General features: G+C 43.4%; 1 protein-coding gene across 2 annotated transcripts in view; it reads left to right on the forward strand.

Annotated features, from left to right (window-relative positions):
• Positions 1-18,755, forward strand: part of SIPA1L3 (signal induced proliferation associated 1 like 3) — a 780,343-nt gene that overhangs the window by 617,615 nt on the left and 143,973 nt on the right. For both annotated transcript variants that reach the window (XM_078660667.1, XM_078660669.1), the window contains exon 14: positions 8,849-8,967. In XM_078660667.1, coding sequence (XP_078516793.1) covers positions 8,849-8,967 — 119 coding nt within the window. The remainder of the gene's footprint in view (positions 1-8,848; positions 8,968-18,755) is intronic.

Genomic DNA, 18,755 nt, shown 5'->3' on the forward strand with positions numbered 1-18,755 from the left:
TTCTATCCTATGGGGCAGATAGCCTTTCCATAGTGAAAAACGAAATACACTATAATTCACTACCAGGACTTGTCACAAATACCAGTGCATGTCCTACCTTTAACATACACAGTACTCTGCCCACAGGGGTACCTTGGGGGTGACTTATATGTAAGAAAAGGGAAGATTAGGGCCTGACATGTGGGTGCACTTGCCAAGTCGATATGACAGTAGCAAACTGCGCACAATCACTGCAGTGGCAGGTCTGTGTTACATTTACAGGCTCCTCATGTGTGTGGCACAATCAGTGCTGCAGGCCCAGTAGCAGCATTTGATTTACCGGCCCTGGGCACACACATTGCACTGTACTAGGGACTGACAGTAAATCAGTTATGCCAATCATGGAATTACCAAACCATAAACACAGTTTACATGGAAAGTATATGCCCTTTAGCATTGAATAGCAGTGATAAAGTGTCTAGAGTCCTCAAACCAACAAAAAACGGGTAAAAACCAGGAGGCCAAAAATAAAAATGTCAGGGGTAAACCCGCTGAACAAGCCAAGTCCAACAACATTGTAGAGGACTTGCACATTTTCTGAATATGATTCATCTTCAGTGCCATGTTTGACATGACTTCTTAAGACATGCTTCCCATTACAGCATTATGGTGGATGTTTCAAATTCTATTATAAATTATTAGGCTCTTATTTTGAGTTTGCCGCTACATCCTGCAGAAATGTATTTAAAGTTACCTCAAGCAGGAGGTGCGTTACTACCCTTGTATTTAGAGACCAAATCAAACCAAGTGCTCTGACATTTACCCTCAAGATATTTTAAGGTACTGGATGACCACATGCATGTTGATAGCAGTGATGAGGCCCACCTTATACTTCTGCTGATCCTCTTTTCTCTGCACGATACTGTTCATCATGAGGCACTACTTACTGTCCTTTTCTTGCGGATCGACTTCAGGGGCGTATTCCTTTACTCTTCTTTCTCATTCTGCAACTATTGATCACAAAATGTGAAGCTATAATCTTTCTGATCTCCTACTTTTATCTTTTTTTGTGTTGGGGGCTCAGGGTTGTGTTGTCTGACTGCTGACTCTCCCTGATCAACTTTTACATGGAACCTGTGGAAGAAGCAGTACTAGGAGACAACGTGGCCATCCATCAATATGGAGAGGCCACTCAGGTGCAACCTAAATATGTCTAATCTATCTGGCTTGGCAACCGTGCAAACCTATTTCAAAACAGAATTGAATGAGCTCCATTTCATTCAGACTAAATCACAACAGACCAGAATGTCTCCTTCTGCACTCCAAAGACTTGCCTCCAGTCGTCCAGACTGGTTTGACATCCTTTTCCCAGTGGGCATCTTCCCACTCAAAAATAATAATAATAATAATAATTTCTATTTGTAAAGCGCGAACTTATCACTCGTAACAGTTTTAAGGAACTGGGAGCCATGGGTGATCGAACCGTGAGCCCCGCACTACAGGATCAGCCGCTCTGGCCGCATGGCAACACCCCACCCTCAAATTGCATAATAATAATCTCTAGGATTCTATATTAACATAATACTCCATCTCAAGTCTTACCAAACCTCTTCATTCCAACTTCACCTTTCCAAGAAGCTAAAAACATGAGTCGCAGCACCAGACATCCAATCAGGCTTCAATATGAGGTATTGTCCCATGCAGTAAGGACATCATTAATTGAGTTAGTTGCTTGCTTACTTATGGTTAAATCAGAATACAATACCTTCTGAACAAAATGAAGGCGATCCACCTAAGTTGTCCCTGGAACCTGAAGAATAAACTTTACTTTTGTGAAGGTTGTCTTAGCATCAGAAGCAAATCACTACTCCCAATGTGAACCTGGAAGTAAGGCTCCTCCTGTCTTTGATTAAGCCTTTTCAGTCTTCTACTTGAAAATCTACAATTAGCAGACACCTAACATATAGTGCCCCTTCTAAAGTCTTACGTTTGATCAGGTGCCCATGTTAAGGTTTAATCGGAGATAACCTGAGAAAAAAACTGGTTGAAATAGCTAAATTGTCACTCTTCCACCTGGAATGGACTACTTTCTTTGGTTGCGTATTTATAGTTAAATCAGTGCGCATTAACTTCATCCTGAAGTATTTCCACAGCCTCCCTGTTGAAGCCAGAATCACTTTAAGTGTTTTTGGCATGACAGTCCAAGGCTATCCACCTAAGTCTACCCTCCTACCTGGTAGAGACTCCTAACTTCGCAGAAGGTTCACGAGGCACCAAAAGTAAATCACATCTGTAACTAAAACCCTGAAACAAACCTGCTAGAAGAGCTACAATAAGCATCCAACCTTCTAGCAATTCCTATTGTCCCATCGATCCTCCATTTATCTCGAAAAATAGTTCACAGTTATCATTCTCTTCAAGTGCCTCTATGTCTTTTATATTCCTACCTAATTCCACTAAGCTGTTTGTTATTGTTTCTAATGTTATCTGCGCTTGTGTGACTGTGTCCATGAAAGAGGCCTGCTTTCTTTGCCGGGTTTGCTGCCATGATTATTCTGTTCCCACATGGTCCCATTCTTATCGCAGCCTTCTACAGAGTGGGGCAGGTTTGTACATTTTGGCTAGGACTGATTTTGATTCCAAGGCCGGCCGCTATCTCTAGCCATGGTACACAAGCACCATTGCTAAATATATATTACACCACATGGTATACAAGACCTCATTGCCCAACCTTGCCCCCACTGATTGTTACTACTTGCTAATTCAAGTTTGACTGGGCTTTTATTGCATGGGGGCCTGCCTGATACATTTGAGGTTCCACCCTCAGGGCCGGTACCTCTTGGTTAGTATTGGTAGTATTTGGACAGTAAGAGCCAGCAGAGGCTGGCAAAACATTTCCCAGAATTAGACCATTATATTGCTGCTCTTGTTTTGTAAGGGGTGTAGTGGGGCACTGGTGGTTTTATATGAGACCAGTCAAGGTGTATAAGTCCACAGGAAGTGTCCAGCCCGCCTGGCGTGTGGAGATCTGTTTGAAGAGTCCTGATAGCCTGTTCTTAGGACTCACCTAGATAGCGCTATCTCTTCGAAATATGTTGTACTCAGAATATGGGCGGTAAGCTTTAATCTCTGCCTGCGCTTCTGGTTGGTTGGGTGGCCTGCCTTTTGGAAATTCCTTTACTGTGGTTGGTCAGTAGTGTCCATCTGTCCCGCCTTTGGGTGCTTGGTTCTCTCCCACAAGGACATCACCAATTGTTTCTTTTGGTTGGCCATCTCTGGCCGTCTGTTGCCTCCTTGCTCGCCGACGCACCCCTTCCCTCCCATTATTGCTGCCATCCTTCCTGGTTTTCGCTGCACACATTTTTGTTCTACTTATTGACTTTTATGGCAATGGGGGCACACCGTGCTTTAGCTTTCAACATCTAAAGCGCGGCGTGCTACCATTGCTCCAAAAGTCAATAAATAAAAAAACTAAGGCGGGCAGACGGCGCGTTTCTTTTTTGCTTATTTACTTTTATAACAATGGTGGCACACCGCGCTTTACTTTTAAACTTATTAAGCTAAAGTGTGGCGTGCCGCAATTGCTGCAATAGTACATAATAGAAAAAGAATATGGCGGCACACTACTTTTTCTTCTATTTATTGACTTTTGTAGCAATGGTAGCACACCGCGCTTTAGCTTTAAATATCTACCAGTGCCTGCCGGCTTGCAAATACCAGTGTGCCCTGTGAGGAAGATAAAGGCATTGGAAGGATTGACATCTAGTGGGGAGCCATGTCAAGTGGGCTTCCATGTGCGAGGTTTTAGGCGGCAGCTGCTGCACCGATCGAGTTGTTACTAATGTGCGGACTCGAGTCTGTGACCCCCCCGTATGCCAGTAGAGGGCTGCCGTGAAGCTAGCCATGTAAAGATTGCTGTGCATTAAGGGCAGCACTGTTGCTGCAACCCTGTGTACCAGAAGGGGCAGCCATGGAAAAGACTGAAGTGCAGATAAAGGTTGAAGTCTCTGCAACACTGTAGCGGTGACCCCGTGTGCAAGGAGGGGCCCACCATGGTAATGACTGCTGTGCCATGAAGGCCAAAGCTTTGTGTGGTATGCCAGGAGGGGCTGCCAGGAGTAAATGTGCCATGTGGACCAGACAGAAGCCAGCAAAATGTAAGCAGTGTTGACAACAAGTACTGCTTCCGACCTGACCACCTAGATCGAGTGAGGAATCCGTGGAAGTATTGCCGCCACAACAGGATCAAGAACAGGAGCTTTGGAATCAACCCACACCCCCTTGGGGAGCATTGATACTTACCCTGCAGGAGGAACACAAAAAACATTTCTGATCGCTTCTGGGGCACGACCATGTGGGCATGGATGAGAGCCTACACCGGTTGAGTGCTTCCATGATGCCTGCATGCAGCCAACCCACCTGAGCAGAACCAGAGCAGTTGAAAGTGCTCATGGACTGTAATTGAAGAGTTGGAGTGGACTCTTGTAATAAAGGCCTACTAGTGAACAGACCCTGGATGCGGCTATCAATGAATGGGGAATAACCCTGCCTGTGATGTAGTGCGGGGGCAGTCGGCTTGGGCGAGGATCTAGTAGAAACGTGGGGGTGAAGGGTCAGCCGCTGCTAGTCACAGTGCGGTTGCCATTCGAAGTGGTCAGCCGGCAGATCATAGAACTGCGGAGCCCCGCCTCACCCCTTGTTGCTCCACAACATGGGGGACAAGAGCTGGCTTAACAACGGGACTGCCCCCAGAGTTCCACAGTTAATAGGCATGAAGCAGGTGTGATAGATGGTATTTAATATAGGTCTATGCGGAGTTCTGCTATGCAGAACTCAGCGAAGTGACAAAAAAACACCACCAAGCTATGCTGAGTTCCACGAGCAGCGGAGTGCGTTACCTTGCGCTGTTCGAGCTCGTCAATTGTGAGCGGGGAAAAAAACTCTGCTACATAAAACTGAGTTTTTCGGAACTCTGCAAGCTCCGTGAACGGATCAGAGTTAACTGCCCAGGCCTAATTTAATACTCTGAAGTGTGGGGAAGAGGCTGTACAAGGCCCCGCGGGGCTCCCCCACCACAGCGCTGCAGGAAGTCAGCTGTATTATAGCAAGACAGCACCGCAGTAAATAGATCCTAATCCTCAGCAAAGCATGGGATTTGGAAATGGTCTTCAGCCGTGAGGCTCTGATGGCATTGCGTGGAGGCCCAGTTGGTCATGGGGTTGTGCACCATCCCAGGAGTGAGTCCGCGAGTATCTTGCAAGCCTCGGTTCATCCCCGAGAGGTGAGCATTAACATTAAAGGCCCCCAGGCAGCAGTTGTGCTCGCTTTGAGGTTGGGCATGGGTGCAACAGTCTACCGGTCAACCTGCTGGCTGGAGTGCAGGAGCCACCCCCAAGAGGGATAGAGGACCAGCAGACCCCGTGCCCCAGAACACTCACCGGCTTGCGCAGTCAGACGCTGGTATGCCGACCCCACTTGCAGTGACCTGATCCTCACCGCCTCCCCAGCTGCTTCTCTTAGGGACATCCGGACAGCTGTGCCCCGGCATCGACAACAGGGAGCTGCGGTTGTCGTCAGGCAGCAGGTAGGTCGAGACGGGCCCAGGGTATCGCAGTCAATAGTAGGCAGCAAATGGCAACATCTGACAGTCTCGGGTACAGAACGGGATGAGACCAGCAGCCGGCCCTTGCTGATCACGCCACTCCAGCCAGGTCTCACCAGGCCACACGCAGTCCCAGTCCCGCAGTCATCCACCACAGGCTTTTGGAATGTTCGTTGAATCCCATACTTTGACAATCAAATCACAAGGTTGGTAAATCCTGTGGAAGTCTTTTTTGGTATCGGGTGGCCCTAGAATAGGCGGATACTATATGGATTGAAAGTTTGTCTGGCAGAGCCCTCTAAGGAGGGGCCATCTTGCTGCTCGGCGAAATCACACCCCAGCGTCTGTGGGGTTGAAAATCTCCTTCATGATGGCAAAGAGCTCCTTGCTGCTGTTTGTGCTGGCTTCTAATCGGTCTGCTAATGCGCTCTTCTTTGTTTCTTGAAGCAGACTGTGGTATTGATTGAGTGCTGTCCTGAAGGCAGTGAAGGCTCCGGTTTCTTTGTCTCCATTCGTTTCAACTCTTGTTGCGCCAGTAAGAGAAGTTGTGGGTTACTCAGTACAATAATTAGTGCTGCCTTACCCACAACTTTTCTTACTGTCAGTAACTGTCCCTCATACAGTCTCTGTTGAACCCCAATTGTGCCTGTAGCTGATCCCTCCCCAAGAAGCCCTCCAAATAAGAAATTAAGGCTGACTGACCTTTACCAGACTCCCATCCCTGATTGTGATCCTGGAGAGGGAAGATGTTTGAATCGCATAAGGAGACAGTTTTCTGTATTGCCTAAAACACTGTCCATTGAAGTACTGTCTTCCCTGCCAAAAATAAGGGCATCAAACCTTTGCCAATTACCTTCTGCTACACAGTAGTGCCAACAGTGCACCAAAACTTTGAGTCTATTATCTCAAAATATTTGGAGAAAAAGTACTGGTGTTCCTTATAAAGGGAATCAATTGCCTCTCTACTCATCATCTGATGCAATCTGACAGTTGTGCCCTCTAGTCTCATGCATAAGCATTAGAGAAAGGTTTCCTGAATCTCAAGTCTCTGAAGATAGTGTTTCTTGTTGTCATAACCTCTTAGAGGCACGTTAGAATGCTGCATGCCTTATGCTCACCATGCGCATCCACTGCTTTTGATTCGGATGCTCCTTCAGCTGAAGATGTGCAAGAAAACATTGATGTTGGGCCTGCTTGTCGATAATATGGGCAGGATCAGGTAACTGTGTTCCTCTAACAAACATTTTGTTGCGCATGCTGGTATTGAGGCCGGGAAAACCTGTCTATATGACTAATTGTGCCAGATGTTTTACCTCTCATATCACTCATCGGTACTTCAACAAGAGCAAATTGCTTCCATAAAATCTCTTGTACATTCTTTCAGAGCCAAGTGGCTCTGATGGCATGGCTGCTAATTGGGCTACCCTACATGCATTTGTCAACAAATAGGCTCTGGATATTCCCTCATGACTCAAAGCACATGTGGCCAGCAGGCTGTGGATTGAAGACTATACCCTTTTTTCTACAAGTTGTAGACCTTTTATTAAAACAAAAGGAGCAACCTCCATGTATCTCTCTAATACCTCACCTTGAGTCTATAGTTCCCAAACCAACTAAAGCTCATTTGGGTCTCTTTGTGATCAGTACCTTGCTGATTTGTTTTGGTTCCATTGATCCATACAAAACCTATTTGAAAGCAATGCCCTTCAACAGACAATGTTTGTAAATTGCATGCAGTACTAAATGCCAGGCAGTGTATAACCTCTTGGAAAGATCACACATTTTCCCCATAGTTAAAAATTGCATTGGCTCCAGTGATATCAAGCTGTAAATTCAAGACCCTGGTCCTGACACTTGAGGCTGCCCTTGGCAAAATTCTTGTCCAGCTTTCACAAAAACATCCCTGTAAGGTATTTGCGATCCTCTGATAAGGGAATCCTTTCCCTCCAATGAGTGTTGTGAAGAGGGATAATTGAAAAGCCTTCCCATGGGGCTTGTACTGAAAAGAAGGCACCCGACAGTTGAATTGCGGCATGCAGAAGAACTGCTAACTTTTAGGAAGGTGCTAAGGGCATAGATTATCTATTTTCAGCAGGCATTCCTTTAGCCCTTAGAAGCCTTTTCTAAGTTTCAGTGCCACGCAAAACAGTGATTGGAACTACAGAGAGCAACTTGCAGGTAGAATTTATTTCCAGTTCTAAAATCATAATTAACTCCTCCTGTCTTTGCTGCTTCGCATATATTTCTTCATCTGAACACTCGCCACCCTCACTGTGAAGGCCAGGGTTTTTGGGTGTGTTATAACAACCAGTGAAAATGCTGATACCGCACTGTTTTTTAACTGGTGCAGATATATGGGGGATAGCGCTACAGAATTTAGAACAGTGCTTTTGCTTGTATAAAAAATGTTCTCACACCATACGCCACAATCAGTTCCGTTAAGATTGGAAGATGGAGCACGTTCGACATCCAGTACTAGCTTCTTTAGCCCAATCGCACCCCTTAGCGCTAAGGAAGGTTTACTCCTATCCTAACCAAGAATATCTTTACTCTCGTTTTACATGCTACTCTACTGTCTTCTGCCGGTACTTCTCACATGATGTATTTTATAGCAAAAATAAACCGCTAATCCCAACGCCCATTTGTTCCCCACCCACCCACCCCTTTTAATTTATTTTCTCCTTGGGGAATATGATTCAGTAGTTGTAAAGGAGACCGGGATAGAATGAAGGTGCTGCTTATTTTTGTTTCAAGTCCAATATGCTCTTTTCCAAATACAGGCTAGTCACATGCAGCCGTTCACTTCATAGTTGGGCAGTTGTTAAAACATAACCCATGTGTATTACATACGTTCTTGGAAGAACTTCACACAACTTTGTTTTTATCAACATTGGCTACTCTGTTAAGTTTAGATCCCCACCATTGCTTATCTGGCTATATCCCAGTGTTTCAGAAAAGGAAGCATCATGGGCTAACAAATCAAAGTTTTTTTCATTAATAGGATTAACATACAAGACTTTACAATAAGTTTGTTTTGTATTTAGTTGTATTTAAATACCTCACTGCACAATATGACATAACTGAAGTTAATAAAAGAAACAGTAGCACTCTCCAAACCATAGAAGGTAGTGATCGCATGGCAAAATGCTATTTTGGGACCCCAAAGTTAAATTCAAAGCAGTCGCTCTGGTAATTTTGGCTTTCATGTTATAGTTGATATGATGTTTTGCTTTGCATGTGGTCTAACCACCTTCTAATTTTTTGAAGAACCTCTATGGCATATTCCAGTGCAATCCAGAGTTGGTGCCATCACTGGAAATTACGTCGCAAAGTGTCAAGGACGGCAGGACCTAGCGGGCAAGGAGTCTCCCAACAGGCATTCAAAAGTAAGTTCATTAGCACCACAATAACAGAACTTTCAATTTAGAGAGCTTTGCAGCAAATATTAGAACACATTTGTGGTGTATGACTTTAGTACAGCAAATATTCTTCCAAGAACTCTTTAATCAAACCTAAATACAGTTGATCTACTTTGTTGCCCTTCAAAGCAAAGGCATTTGAAATTGACTGGTACCCTCAATGTATTTACTTTTTATATAACAGCAGTATAATGCGAGGTAACAGCTAACTTGAAATGTCTCCTTATTACGCAACCTAAACACTTCTGTGCACAAGGTTATACAAGCATAGTTTTAACATAAAAAACCTTTTGTAAAGTTAAATTTATATCTGATGTGGAGCTCAGGAAACCATTTTTAGGGAGCCATTGCAGACTGGGATGACCGGAGTTCAAGCTCACAAAACTAAACCCTACACATTTAGAAATATTACTAATGTGATGCTTTCATTACAGTGTTATTGCATTTAACATTTAGTGAGGCTGAATGGTAATCTAATAAAGCAAGCAGAAAAAGTTGGAGGTAAAGTCGAACATTATTTGCACTCTCAGTGAGGCGTAGAAATCCTCCAGTAAATCAGTTAGAACAGAGAACAGTTTGCAGCTCACCCCAGTCTACAAAATCTGTAGGTTACACAAACTATCCTGGCTGTAACATAACCTTTTTTGCAAAACACATTTAAAACTAGATCTTTCCTAGTGCCAGGCAAGAAGTTAAGAAATCTAAAACAAAAGTGAAACTACTTTACTGCCGAGGTTATGCACATTATTTGAAATGAAGGGATGAGTATGCTTTACTTGTCATTGTGCAATGACAAATTCACTGTTCAAGAAGTGTTTTCTCTAAGGGGTATTATTTTATCTATAGATGCCTTATGCTTTAAGTTATTGCAGTGACAAGGCTGGGACTGCAGAAACTTGCATCAGGAGGGCACCAGACATGTATTAAGACAGCATATGAATGCAGATCAACACTGAACAAAGGTGACCATGTGGGAGAGTGCATGTATAACACAGCTTATGCATATTATGTCTTAAAGGTTGAAGTGTCGTCCCAGACAAGTTTGCTACTCCCTCTGACTCAGAGAGGGAATGTACAATTTCGTTAAAGGTGAAATGCTATGGCAGACCCTCATTAGGACCAGTTCCAAAGAATCAATCTCAAAGGGCTCAGTTGAGAAGGCTCTTAATCCCGAATGTTTTTTGGGAAAAGTCACATTGACTAACTGGCAAATCTTCGTGAACAGGATCCATAGCAATTTAAGATCTTCCTAACAACACAATTTATACAAAAAAGAGGAAAGAAATGTAGGCCTTTCTATTGCAAATGGCCACTTGTATAAAGCTCTTTTAGGATGTTTTAACTGTGATGACACATTTTGTGATGCTTACTGAGTAGGACACTTCCAACTCTGTCTATGATAGTTTGGTCCCCAACTATTTAAGAGAAGATCATGGCTGTACTCATGCAATTAAATAGTGAAGTGGACCAATATACTTTGTTCCTGCAGACCACTTTCATTTTAACACCCTTGAATTACTTCATCAGTAATCTACATGACTGCAACTAATGGAATCTACAGCACCTCTTGTAATACAACAGATTCCAATCAAACCTGGTTCCATGGCAAGGGTGTGGAATTTGACAGCTCCATGATTCTTTGAAACTCAGCAGTACTGCATGTTGCATCATGTATTAAGTAGCATCGAGTTCAAATGCAGAAATGCATTTGTCCTAAAACACTGGTCAGTTTGACGTCCATTACTATCATGAAAGATACATATTTGTATTAATTTTTTAAGCATTTCATTTAAGAAATGTCATACTTGTAAATGCTGTTCACGAGAAGCTGCAGGTGGACTGCGAGGATCTAGCTTATATAGGGCAGTTATGAAAGTTTGTGAGGAATGTAAGTGATACTTATCACATGAGGAGAGATGCTATCATGACCTACTCATGATCTGTTGATCATTTTATTGCTGCCCATGGTTGCTAAGAATGAGGAACGACTGTGCTACAATAAGATTTTCTGAGCTGTTGGTGGAGCCTCCTCGGAGTACATGATGATGACTCTAGAAATGGTTCTCAATACTAGAAAGGTAGCCAGTAAATACAGATGGAGGTAGGGAGCTTTTTTTCCAGCACAAGGTGCATTTATTTTTATTTATTTATGTTATTTATAGAGCGCCTGAATCACCCCGAAAGGGGTATCTCCGCACTAAAGACAACTGTTGGTATGGGTCACAAAGTTAGAAAAGAAGCGTTTTGAGCTTCTTTCTGAAGCCTAAGTAGTTAGTGGTGAGAAGGATCTCGAGAGGTAATTGATTCCACAGTTTGGGGGCCATGAAGGAGAAGGATTTTCCTCCCATCCTGGCTTGCCTTATACGCGGGATAATAAGCAGGCCTTTCCCTTCAGAACGGGGGGAGCAAGGCGGTGTGTATTTCACTAGCTTATCTGTGAGATAGACAGGGCCCATCTGGTTTATGCCTTTAAAGACAATACAACAGATTTTGAAATGTATTCTTTTGCGAACAGGCAGCCAGTGAAGCTTGCGCAACAGGGGGAGTGAGGGGGCACGGTAAGGAGCGCGTGTTACCAGGCGTGCAGCTGTATTCTGGACCACCTGAAGACCAAGCAAGCTCTTTTTGTTGCAGCTATGTGTTCATCCATGTTTAGATCTTTGTCCATTAGCACCCCTAAGTTTTTAACAACTGTCTTTGGCAGAGGTGTTGGCCCCAAATCATCTGGCCACCAACTAGGGGACCAGCTGGTAATCGCATCCTTAAAGAGTATTATTTCAGTCTTTCCTGCATTCAGCTGCAAGAAGTTGCTGCTCATCCAGGATGTTATGGCTCTCATACCTTCCTTGAACATGTTTTGGATGTCAGGAGTGTCTTTCTTGTAAGATGGAATAAGTTGAGTATCGTCCGCGTAGGAGATCGGGATAAACCCGATCTTCCTAAGCAGTGCTGAGAGAGGGGCGATATATACGTTAAACAAGGATGGGCTCAGGCAGGACCCTTGTGGTACCCTTTTGGTGACTGGGGTAGTCTTGGAAAAGAAAGGTCCAAGGTTCACTGTTTGGGTCCTGTTGCTGAGGAAGTCCTGGAGCCAGGCCATATCAGAATTCTGGATGCCTATAGAGCGCAATCTATCCAGCATGATTTGATGTGAGATGGTATCAAAAGCGGCGAACAGGTCAAGCAGTATAAGAATTGGTGCTTGACCATCGTCCGCCAGCACCCGAATATCGTCAGTTACATTCACCAATGCTAGTTCAGTACTATGCTTGGGACGGAAAGCTGACTGAGATTGGTCAAGGCACTTGGAGGCTTCTATGAAAGCAGAGAGGTGGGTGTTAATATGCTTTTCCAGTAGTTTGCTGTACAGGGGAAGTAAAGAAATGGGGCGGTAGTTGGACACATTATTTGGAGATAGTTTGAGATTTGTCCTAATGGGTATGATCTGCGCATCCTTCCATTCTTTAGGGAGACGGCCCTGTTTGATGGAGCAATTGAGGATAGAGCAGAGTGGCTCTGCTAATTCAGCTGCAAGTTTTTTTGCTACTTTGGTGGGTAATAAATCTTTGGGGAAGCCCGATTTGGCGGAGTTTAGTAACGATTCAGTGTCTTGAATAGTGAGCAGAGGAAATTCTTTTAAAGTAGGCTGATTTTTAAAAACCAGGTCATGATCAGTTAGAAGATTGTAGCTGGTGTTTGTGGAAGAAGCTAATATCTTATTATAGATGTTCTCTATTTTTTGTGAGAAATGACTTGCTATATTATCACAAAGTAATTGAGTTGGTTCCTCTTTTGAGTTGCAAACTTTAGGATTAATGATAGAGTTAAGGATGTAGAAAAGTGTTTTAGAGGTATTGCCTGCTTGATCAAGTTGGCTAGCTATATGATTTTTCCGTGCGGATTTAAAAGTTTTATGGTAAATGTCTAGGCCGCTTTGTACTGTTCCTTAGATGTGTTATCTTTATTTCGGCGCCATTGACGTTCTAGCCTCTTACGTTTACTTTTCCCTAGGCGCAGATTCGCTGTATACCAAGGTTTTGGAGTGCGAGTGGGGGCCACACAAGATTTTTTCTCGGGAATTAGGACATCTACAGTAAGCTTAATAGTGTTATGAAAGCTTGACAAGTGATTGTCGACTGTATCCGAAGTGGATGAGTGTTCAGGGGTGTATGCAGCACGAAATTGACTGGGAGAGCTTGTGCCACTGTCTATAAGTGCGAGTTATTGGGGCCTTTTTAGTTACATGTTCATGGGCACCAGCCAAATCAAAGGTTATGCACGAGTGATCCGACCATGTTAAGGGAAAAGTGGCTTTATAAAATATATCAGATGAATTAGAAAGGATTTGGTCTAGAACATGACCAGCAATGTGTTTTGGGGTATCGTTCCTTTTTGTGAGTCCGAGGGCAGACATTTCCGTCCGGAAAGTGGTGGCCTCCGATTCATCTGGGTTTTTGCTATGAACATTAAAGTCGCCTAATAGTAGGAACTTATTAGTTGATATCACATGAGGAGCAATTAGATCTTGAAGAAGTGAGATAGAATTAGCAAGAGGTCCGGGCGGACGATAGACAAGAGCTCCCTTCCAGCTTAATTGTTGGTGAAGATAGTCTGAATATGAGAATTTCTATATTGTCACTGCAATATTGATCTAATAATATCGCTGTTATCGGATCTTTATAAATAATCGCAACCCCACCACCAGTTTTATGTGGCCTGTCTAGTTTTAGAATGCGATATCCGTCCGGAACCGCAATTGCAATATCCGGGGCGGAGGAGGGTTTTATCCATGTTTCCGTTAGGAACCCAATGTCTGAGGAAGATGAAGAAAGTAGGTCCCATATATTGGTGGAATGTTTGGGAAGGGAACGAACGTTCGCCAAAAAACAATCCCAGTTAGCTACAGATGGGCTATTGGTGTCAATGATATAAGGGGAGACATTGGCCATAGAGAGTGGCAAACTGTGATAGCCACAGAGAAGGCAAGATAACGGGCCTTCAACCGAGGGGGGAAATCGGTGAATACAAGTGTAGATCTCATTACCTGCAGCGGGTGAGGAAATAAAATCTTTAATGGATATCAGCTCCTGTCTAGAGTAGGTGGTGATAGTGCTAAGATATGCTGTTTGGTCTGTGAGGGGTCCTGGCTCCGGGCGACGAACTGGCGCAGACGGGCTTGCCATTGGCGCGCCTGCTGCGCGTCGCCCCCAGCATCCGTTTTTAAAGGGGAGAGGTTAGAGCGCTAGAACGCTCACCTCTTCCTACCGGAAATGTATAGAGTGCAGCTGGAGAGAAGTAGAAAATGAAGAGAGACTCCCTCCACAACAATCGGGCAATGCTCGTGGTGGACAGGGGAGTGAAAATAGGACAGAGTAAGTGAAAGTTTTATTTTAAAAACAATGCCACATGTTAGCCGCTCTAACTAACAATATTGCAGGAATACACAAACCGAACCATTAAAACGTTATAACTGCATACCAGTGTCTGCGCGTCCAGTGCATCATATCTAATTTGATTACGGTGTAAAGTGGGTGAATATATACTGTGTCTGAGTGGTTCATAGCATGATCTGGGATTCATGAAGTGTTTATCCCATTATAGTAGGGAAATGTGAGGCCACTTAAAGATCTCAAGATCAAAATCAGTAACATCAATGGCTTTCCATGCTATTCTGAGAAGGAAATAAGAGTAATGCGGGATTTCAACAGTATACCAGTGGCATGAACACTTAATGGGCCTCAAGTGAGCCTGTCTGCTAAAGATGAGACCTGCACAGCCGTGTTAAAATGAGCTTCCAACCCTGGAATCCAATGTACCTACAAGCCATGCTGTCAAATGCCATATTTTAAATAAGACTGAGGCTCCCTTTACACTTTTTACTGAATCTTTTCAAGAGCATTTTCAGGTATTTGAAGCACCCAGCTGGAAACCCCGCAATATATTGAGCACTTCTGAAAACACACCAAGCAGCCAGAGGCATTTCTGCTGAGCTGTCAATCTATCTGCTAATTTCAGGCTAAGTTGTCCATCATACCTGTGTGAGAAAATTCCTTCTTCTGTGTTTTTTTTTATCAATAGTTAATTCAGCATGGACATCTACATCATTTTGATGACTGTTGAAGCTTTGGCAGCACAAGCTTCTACATTTTTGGCAGATGCACCAAGAGCACTGCAGAGGGACAGTAACCACATTTTAGTCATGCCTCCTCAAAGCAGATAATTCAGGCCAGGCATGTTTAAATGGCTCGATCTGCTGCAGTCTCTGTGGTTATGAAATGCCATGCTTAGCTGGGGTCATTGGGTTTCTGAATGTGCAGACAAAAATACTGGATAAACCACTTAAGTCAATCACGTTTAAAAACAAGCATTTACATTGCAATGGTTTCGCCTTTGGAAAAGTTAGAGCTATTGGCATTGTAAATGATACAGTGTATAATACAAGTTTAAAATAATTACTTTCATGTTCACAGTGCTTTCGGTCACAGACTGGGACCTTGTAGTGCTACATACACAAGTCACAATTCTCCACTGCACCAGCCAGGATTCAATTTTGTGGCTCTCTGGTGCAGTGCATTCACTAATAGAAGTTTCATAATGTACGACAGTGAATTTCCCACTGATTGACATATTCTGCATTTAATGTCCACTTGAGCTGTGTGTTATTTTATATGTAGCTACCTGGAGGTGAAAGATCAAAAAGTTACAGAATATTTGTTTTTTTAGCTATGCCTTTGCCCACGCCCCCATGCTCAATCACCCCTCTCTCACTGCGTGCAACATCAGTTACCATACGTTTTTAAATGTACTTCGACCACTGAACCATACTTTTTTTTTTTTAAGAGAGAGACACCACAATGGAAAACATCTAGTTAAGCAATGTTGTTCTATACCTTTGCTTTCAACGAGTCAATGTTACCCTTCATATACCATGTTTTCCTCTATATTTCATGTATAGCGGTTTTTAACCTGTGGCATGCAGACACCTGGGGGTCCACATCGCCAACTCAGAGAGTACAGGACTTAAAAAAGTTAAACAGTATTAGTAGAACAACAAAAGTACATAAACATAAAAATAGTAAATTGAAAATTACAAATGTTAAAAAGCTTTGCAAATGCGAAGGAATTTGAAACTGCGGATAAAAATTAAGATGGTATCCTTAGTTTGATTTGAGGGAGCACCGCAAAAACACTAAACAATCTCGAATGACGAAACAGACCGTAGATAACGAGCAAAAAAGGTAAAATGATACGTTCGAGCCCAGCATATTGCTTAGTCATTTGGGAATAAAACGAAATTTTGAAAAGCTCCGAACAGCCCAATAAAAATAAAATTTAGATTTTTATTGTTTTTCAATTAACATGTTAATAATTGGCCTATTTCTTTTATGTACATCCGATTTTTTAATATCAAATTAAATAAATTGTTTAGGGCAGGTCCCCGATTTCTAGTAGTCATGCAGTGGGTGTCAAAAGGTTAAGAACCGCTGCCGTTGTATCATGAGACACGTATAAATGGTAAATCACTCCGAGCTCTGTCTGCCACCAACTAATCGAGTTATAAGCAGCAGCTCTGGATTGCAGCCGCTGAAGCTTGAAGTCCGAGACAGACGCTGGTAAGTAAGCAAGTGCTGTGAAACCTGCTTAACACGACAGACTAGATTTTCAATCCTTTGACAAATAACATCGGAGATGAAATTGCTGCCTCCCTGAAAGGTGCAGGTTTTAAAGCAGATTGAATCGAATTCAGGTACAGTTCGGCTAATGTGCTAACGTTTGTTTCAAGTGTTTGAGCACAAGGGTGGGGTGGAACACATGCTCGGCAGAACAAACAATACTCGTGTTGTCTTCGGGGCATGTTAAAAAAGGTTTTTCTCAAACTCTAGCGAATCGTGCATCGAAACAGCCCGTCAAGCAGAAGCCGCCTTATCGACAACTCTAAGTGGCTGACTGTTTACTGTCTCTTTTAGTAATGTCTCGATGTACACCTGTCCGGAAGAAATAACTGCAAAAGAACACAGGAACAATCTGTCATGAGGCACACCCCTTCCTGCACACGGCGCTGGTGAAGGAATATCCTTTCTCTTAGAGATAACACAAATTCAGACATACTTCTCCCAAAGCGGAAGGAATCAAAAAGAATTAGAGCCGAGATCCCAGTGGCAACGTGTCATGCTCTTCTCTCACTCGATATTGCACAATTACCCATCACCACGCATACCGTGCAACACACCTAATTCATACATATGCGACCATCAGGAGTCTAAGATTGCCAAGACTCAAGGGCAAAGCAGGCCTTTGATAAGACTGTTGGTGGTTGGAAAAAGGCATGGGCCCTTAAAGGACGAACGCACAACCTTTCCCCACAGCTAAATGTTTATAAAAAGTAACAAGTCAGGTCCCGGGCCGGCAGCCAATCACAGCGCGGCCCGGGAAATGACGTCACGGGGGTGTCCCGGGCCGGCAGCCAATGACAGCGCGGCCCAGGACAAAGGGGCGGGACTTAAAAAAAGACAGAGAAACGCCCCCGAATCGCGTTTTCAGGGGAAAGCGTGATTGACAGCCTCTGTCTCCCAATGGCTAGCCTCCATTTATGGAGCTAGCCAATGGGTGACAGAGGCGGGACCAAAGCCCCATATCTAGGACATAAGATTTCGCCCTGGGCGGAGCAACTGCTACGCAGTTGCAACGGCAGGGCGAAACCTAAAAATGTGAATTGTCTCGACAGGCAACTTGTTTTTGGGTGGTGTTTGCCCCATCAAGGTATTTTTGAACAGCTCAGCTGAACAGGTAGCCTATGAATCACTTGTAGGCATCTTACTTTATAACTTTTTATTAACTGAATTTTATTGGTTTCAAGTAAACAAGAAAACCTACAGTGTGTGTTACCAGTGCCTTACATAACCTCATAACAGATTCAGAGGCAGCTACAAATAAATAGTAAACAGTATTCGTGAGTGGGATTATCCATCTGTCCTATGACAATCAGAGCAGTTCATAAATAGAATCAAGGCAATGAGTCGAGCATTATACAAGGAAGCTCCAGTGCACACTTGATCAGCAGAAAGTTGCCACATGTCATAATACTATTCACGATCAATCCTCCACCCCTGAGCCACTCTCAGAAGACCCATTTCTGTCTTCCTGAAACATACCCAGCAACTGAGCCCACAACATTATGCATCAGCTGCCTTCTTACTTTATAACTTAGCAGCATGCCATAACTGTTTTTTCATCGAAAAATACAGAAAGGGGGGGAACTGGAGTAATTGCTGCAGCTATTCATAATGTGGCTACTAGGATCAAGCTTCTTGAGGACTACTTACATTTTGAAATCTTTCCACTGAAGGCCAAGAACCTCTAAGAGTGGAGCAGGCTGGCCTGGAATGTGTGAGCTATCGATGCCTTGATGAACAAAGTAAATAGACCTAATCTGAAAGTGGTCATATTACAAAGGCTATACATCTAGGATACCCAGGTCACACTACATATCTGGCATTATACTGACATAACAGTCATACATCTTTCGTCCCTTACAATAGAAAGAAGAATATGTATTCGTTCAGCACACTTTGTGACTTGGCTTGAAGGTATTACTAGTCAATTTTGAGTTCTGGGCTCTAAGGCATCTGCTCTTTGTGGGAGATCAAAATAACATAAATGTTATTGAGGAGGACTTCAATGAAATATGTATCAGCAGGTAGAATATGGCAAGTAGAGCCCTGTCAGTCAGGATTGACTTGCGCAGATGATCATTT

This window comes from Lissotriton helveticus, chromosome 9 (genome assembly GCF_964261635.1).
Source record: "Lissotriton helveticus chromosome 9, aLisHel1.1, whole genome shotgun sequence".
NCBI lineage: Eukaryota > Metazoa > Chordata > Amphibia > Caudata > Salamandridae > Lissotriton > Lissotriton helveticus.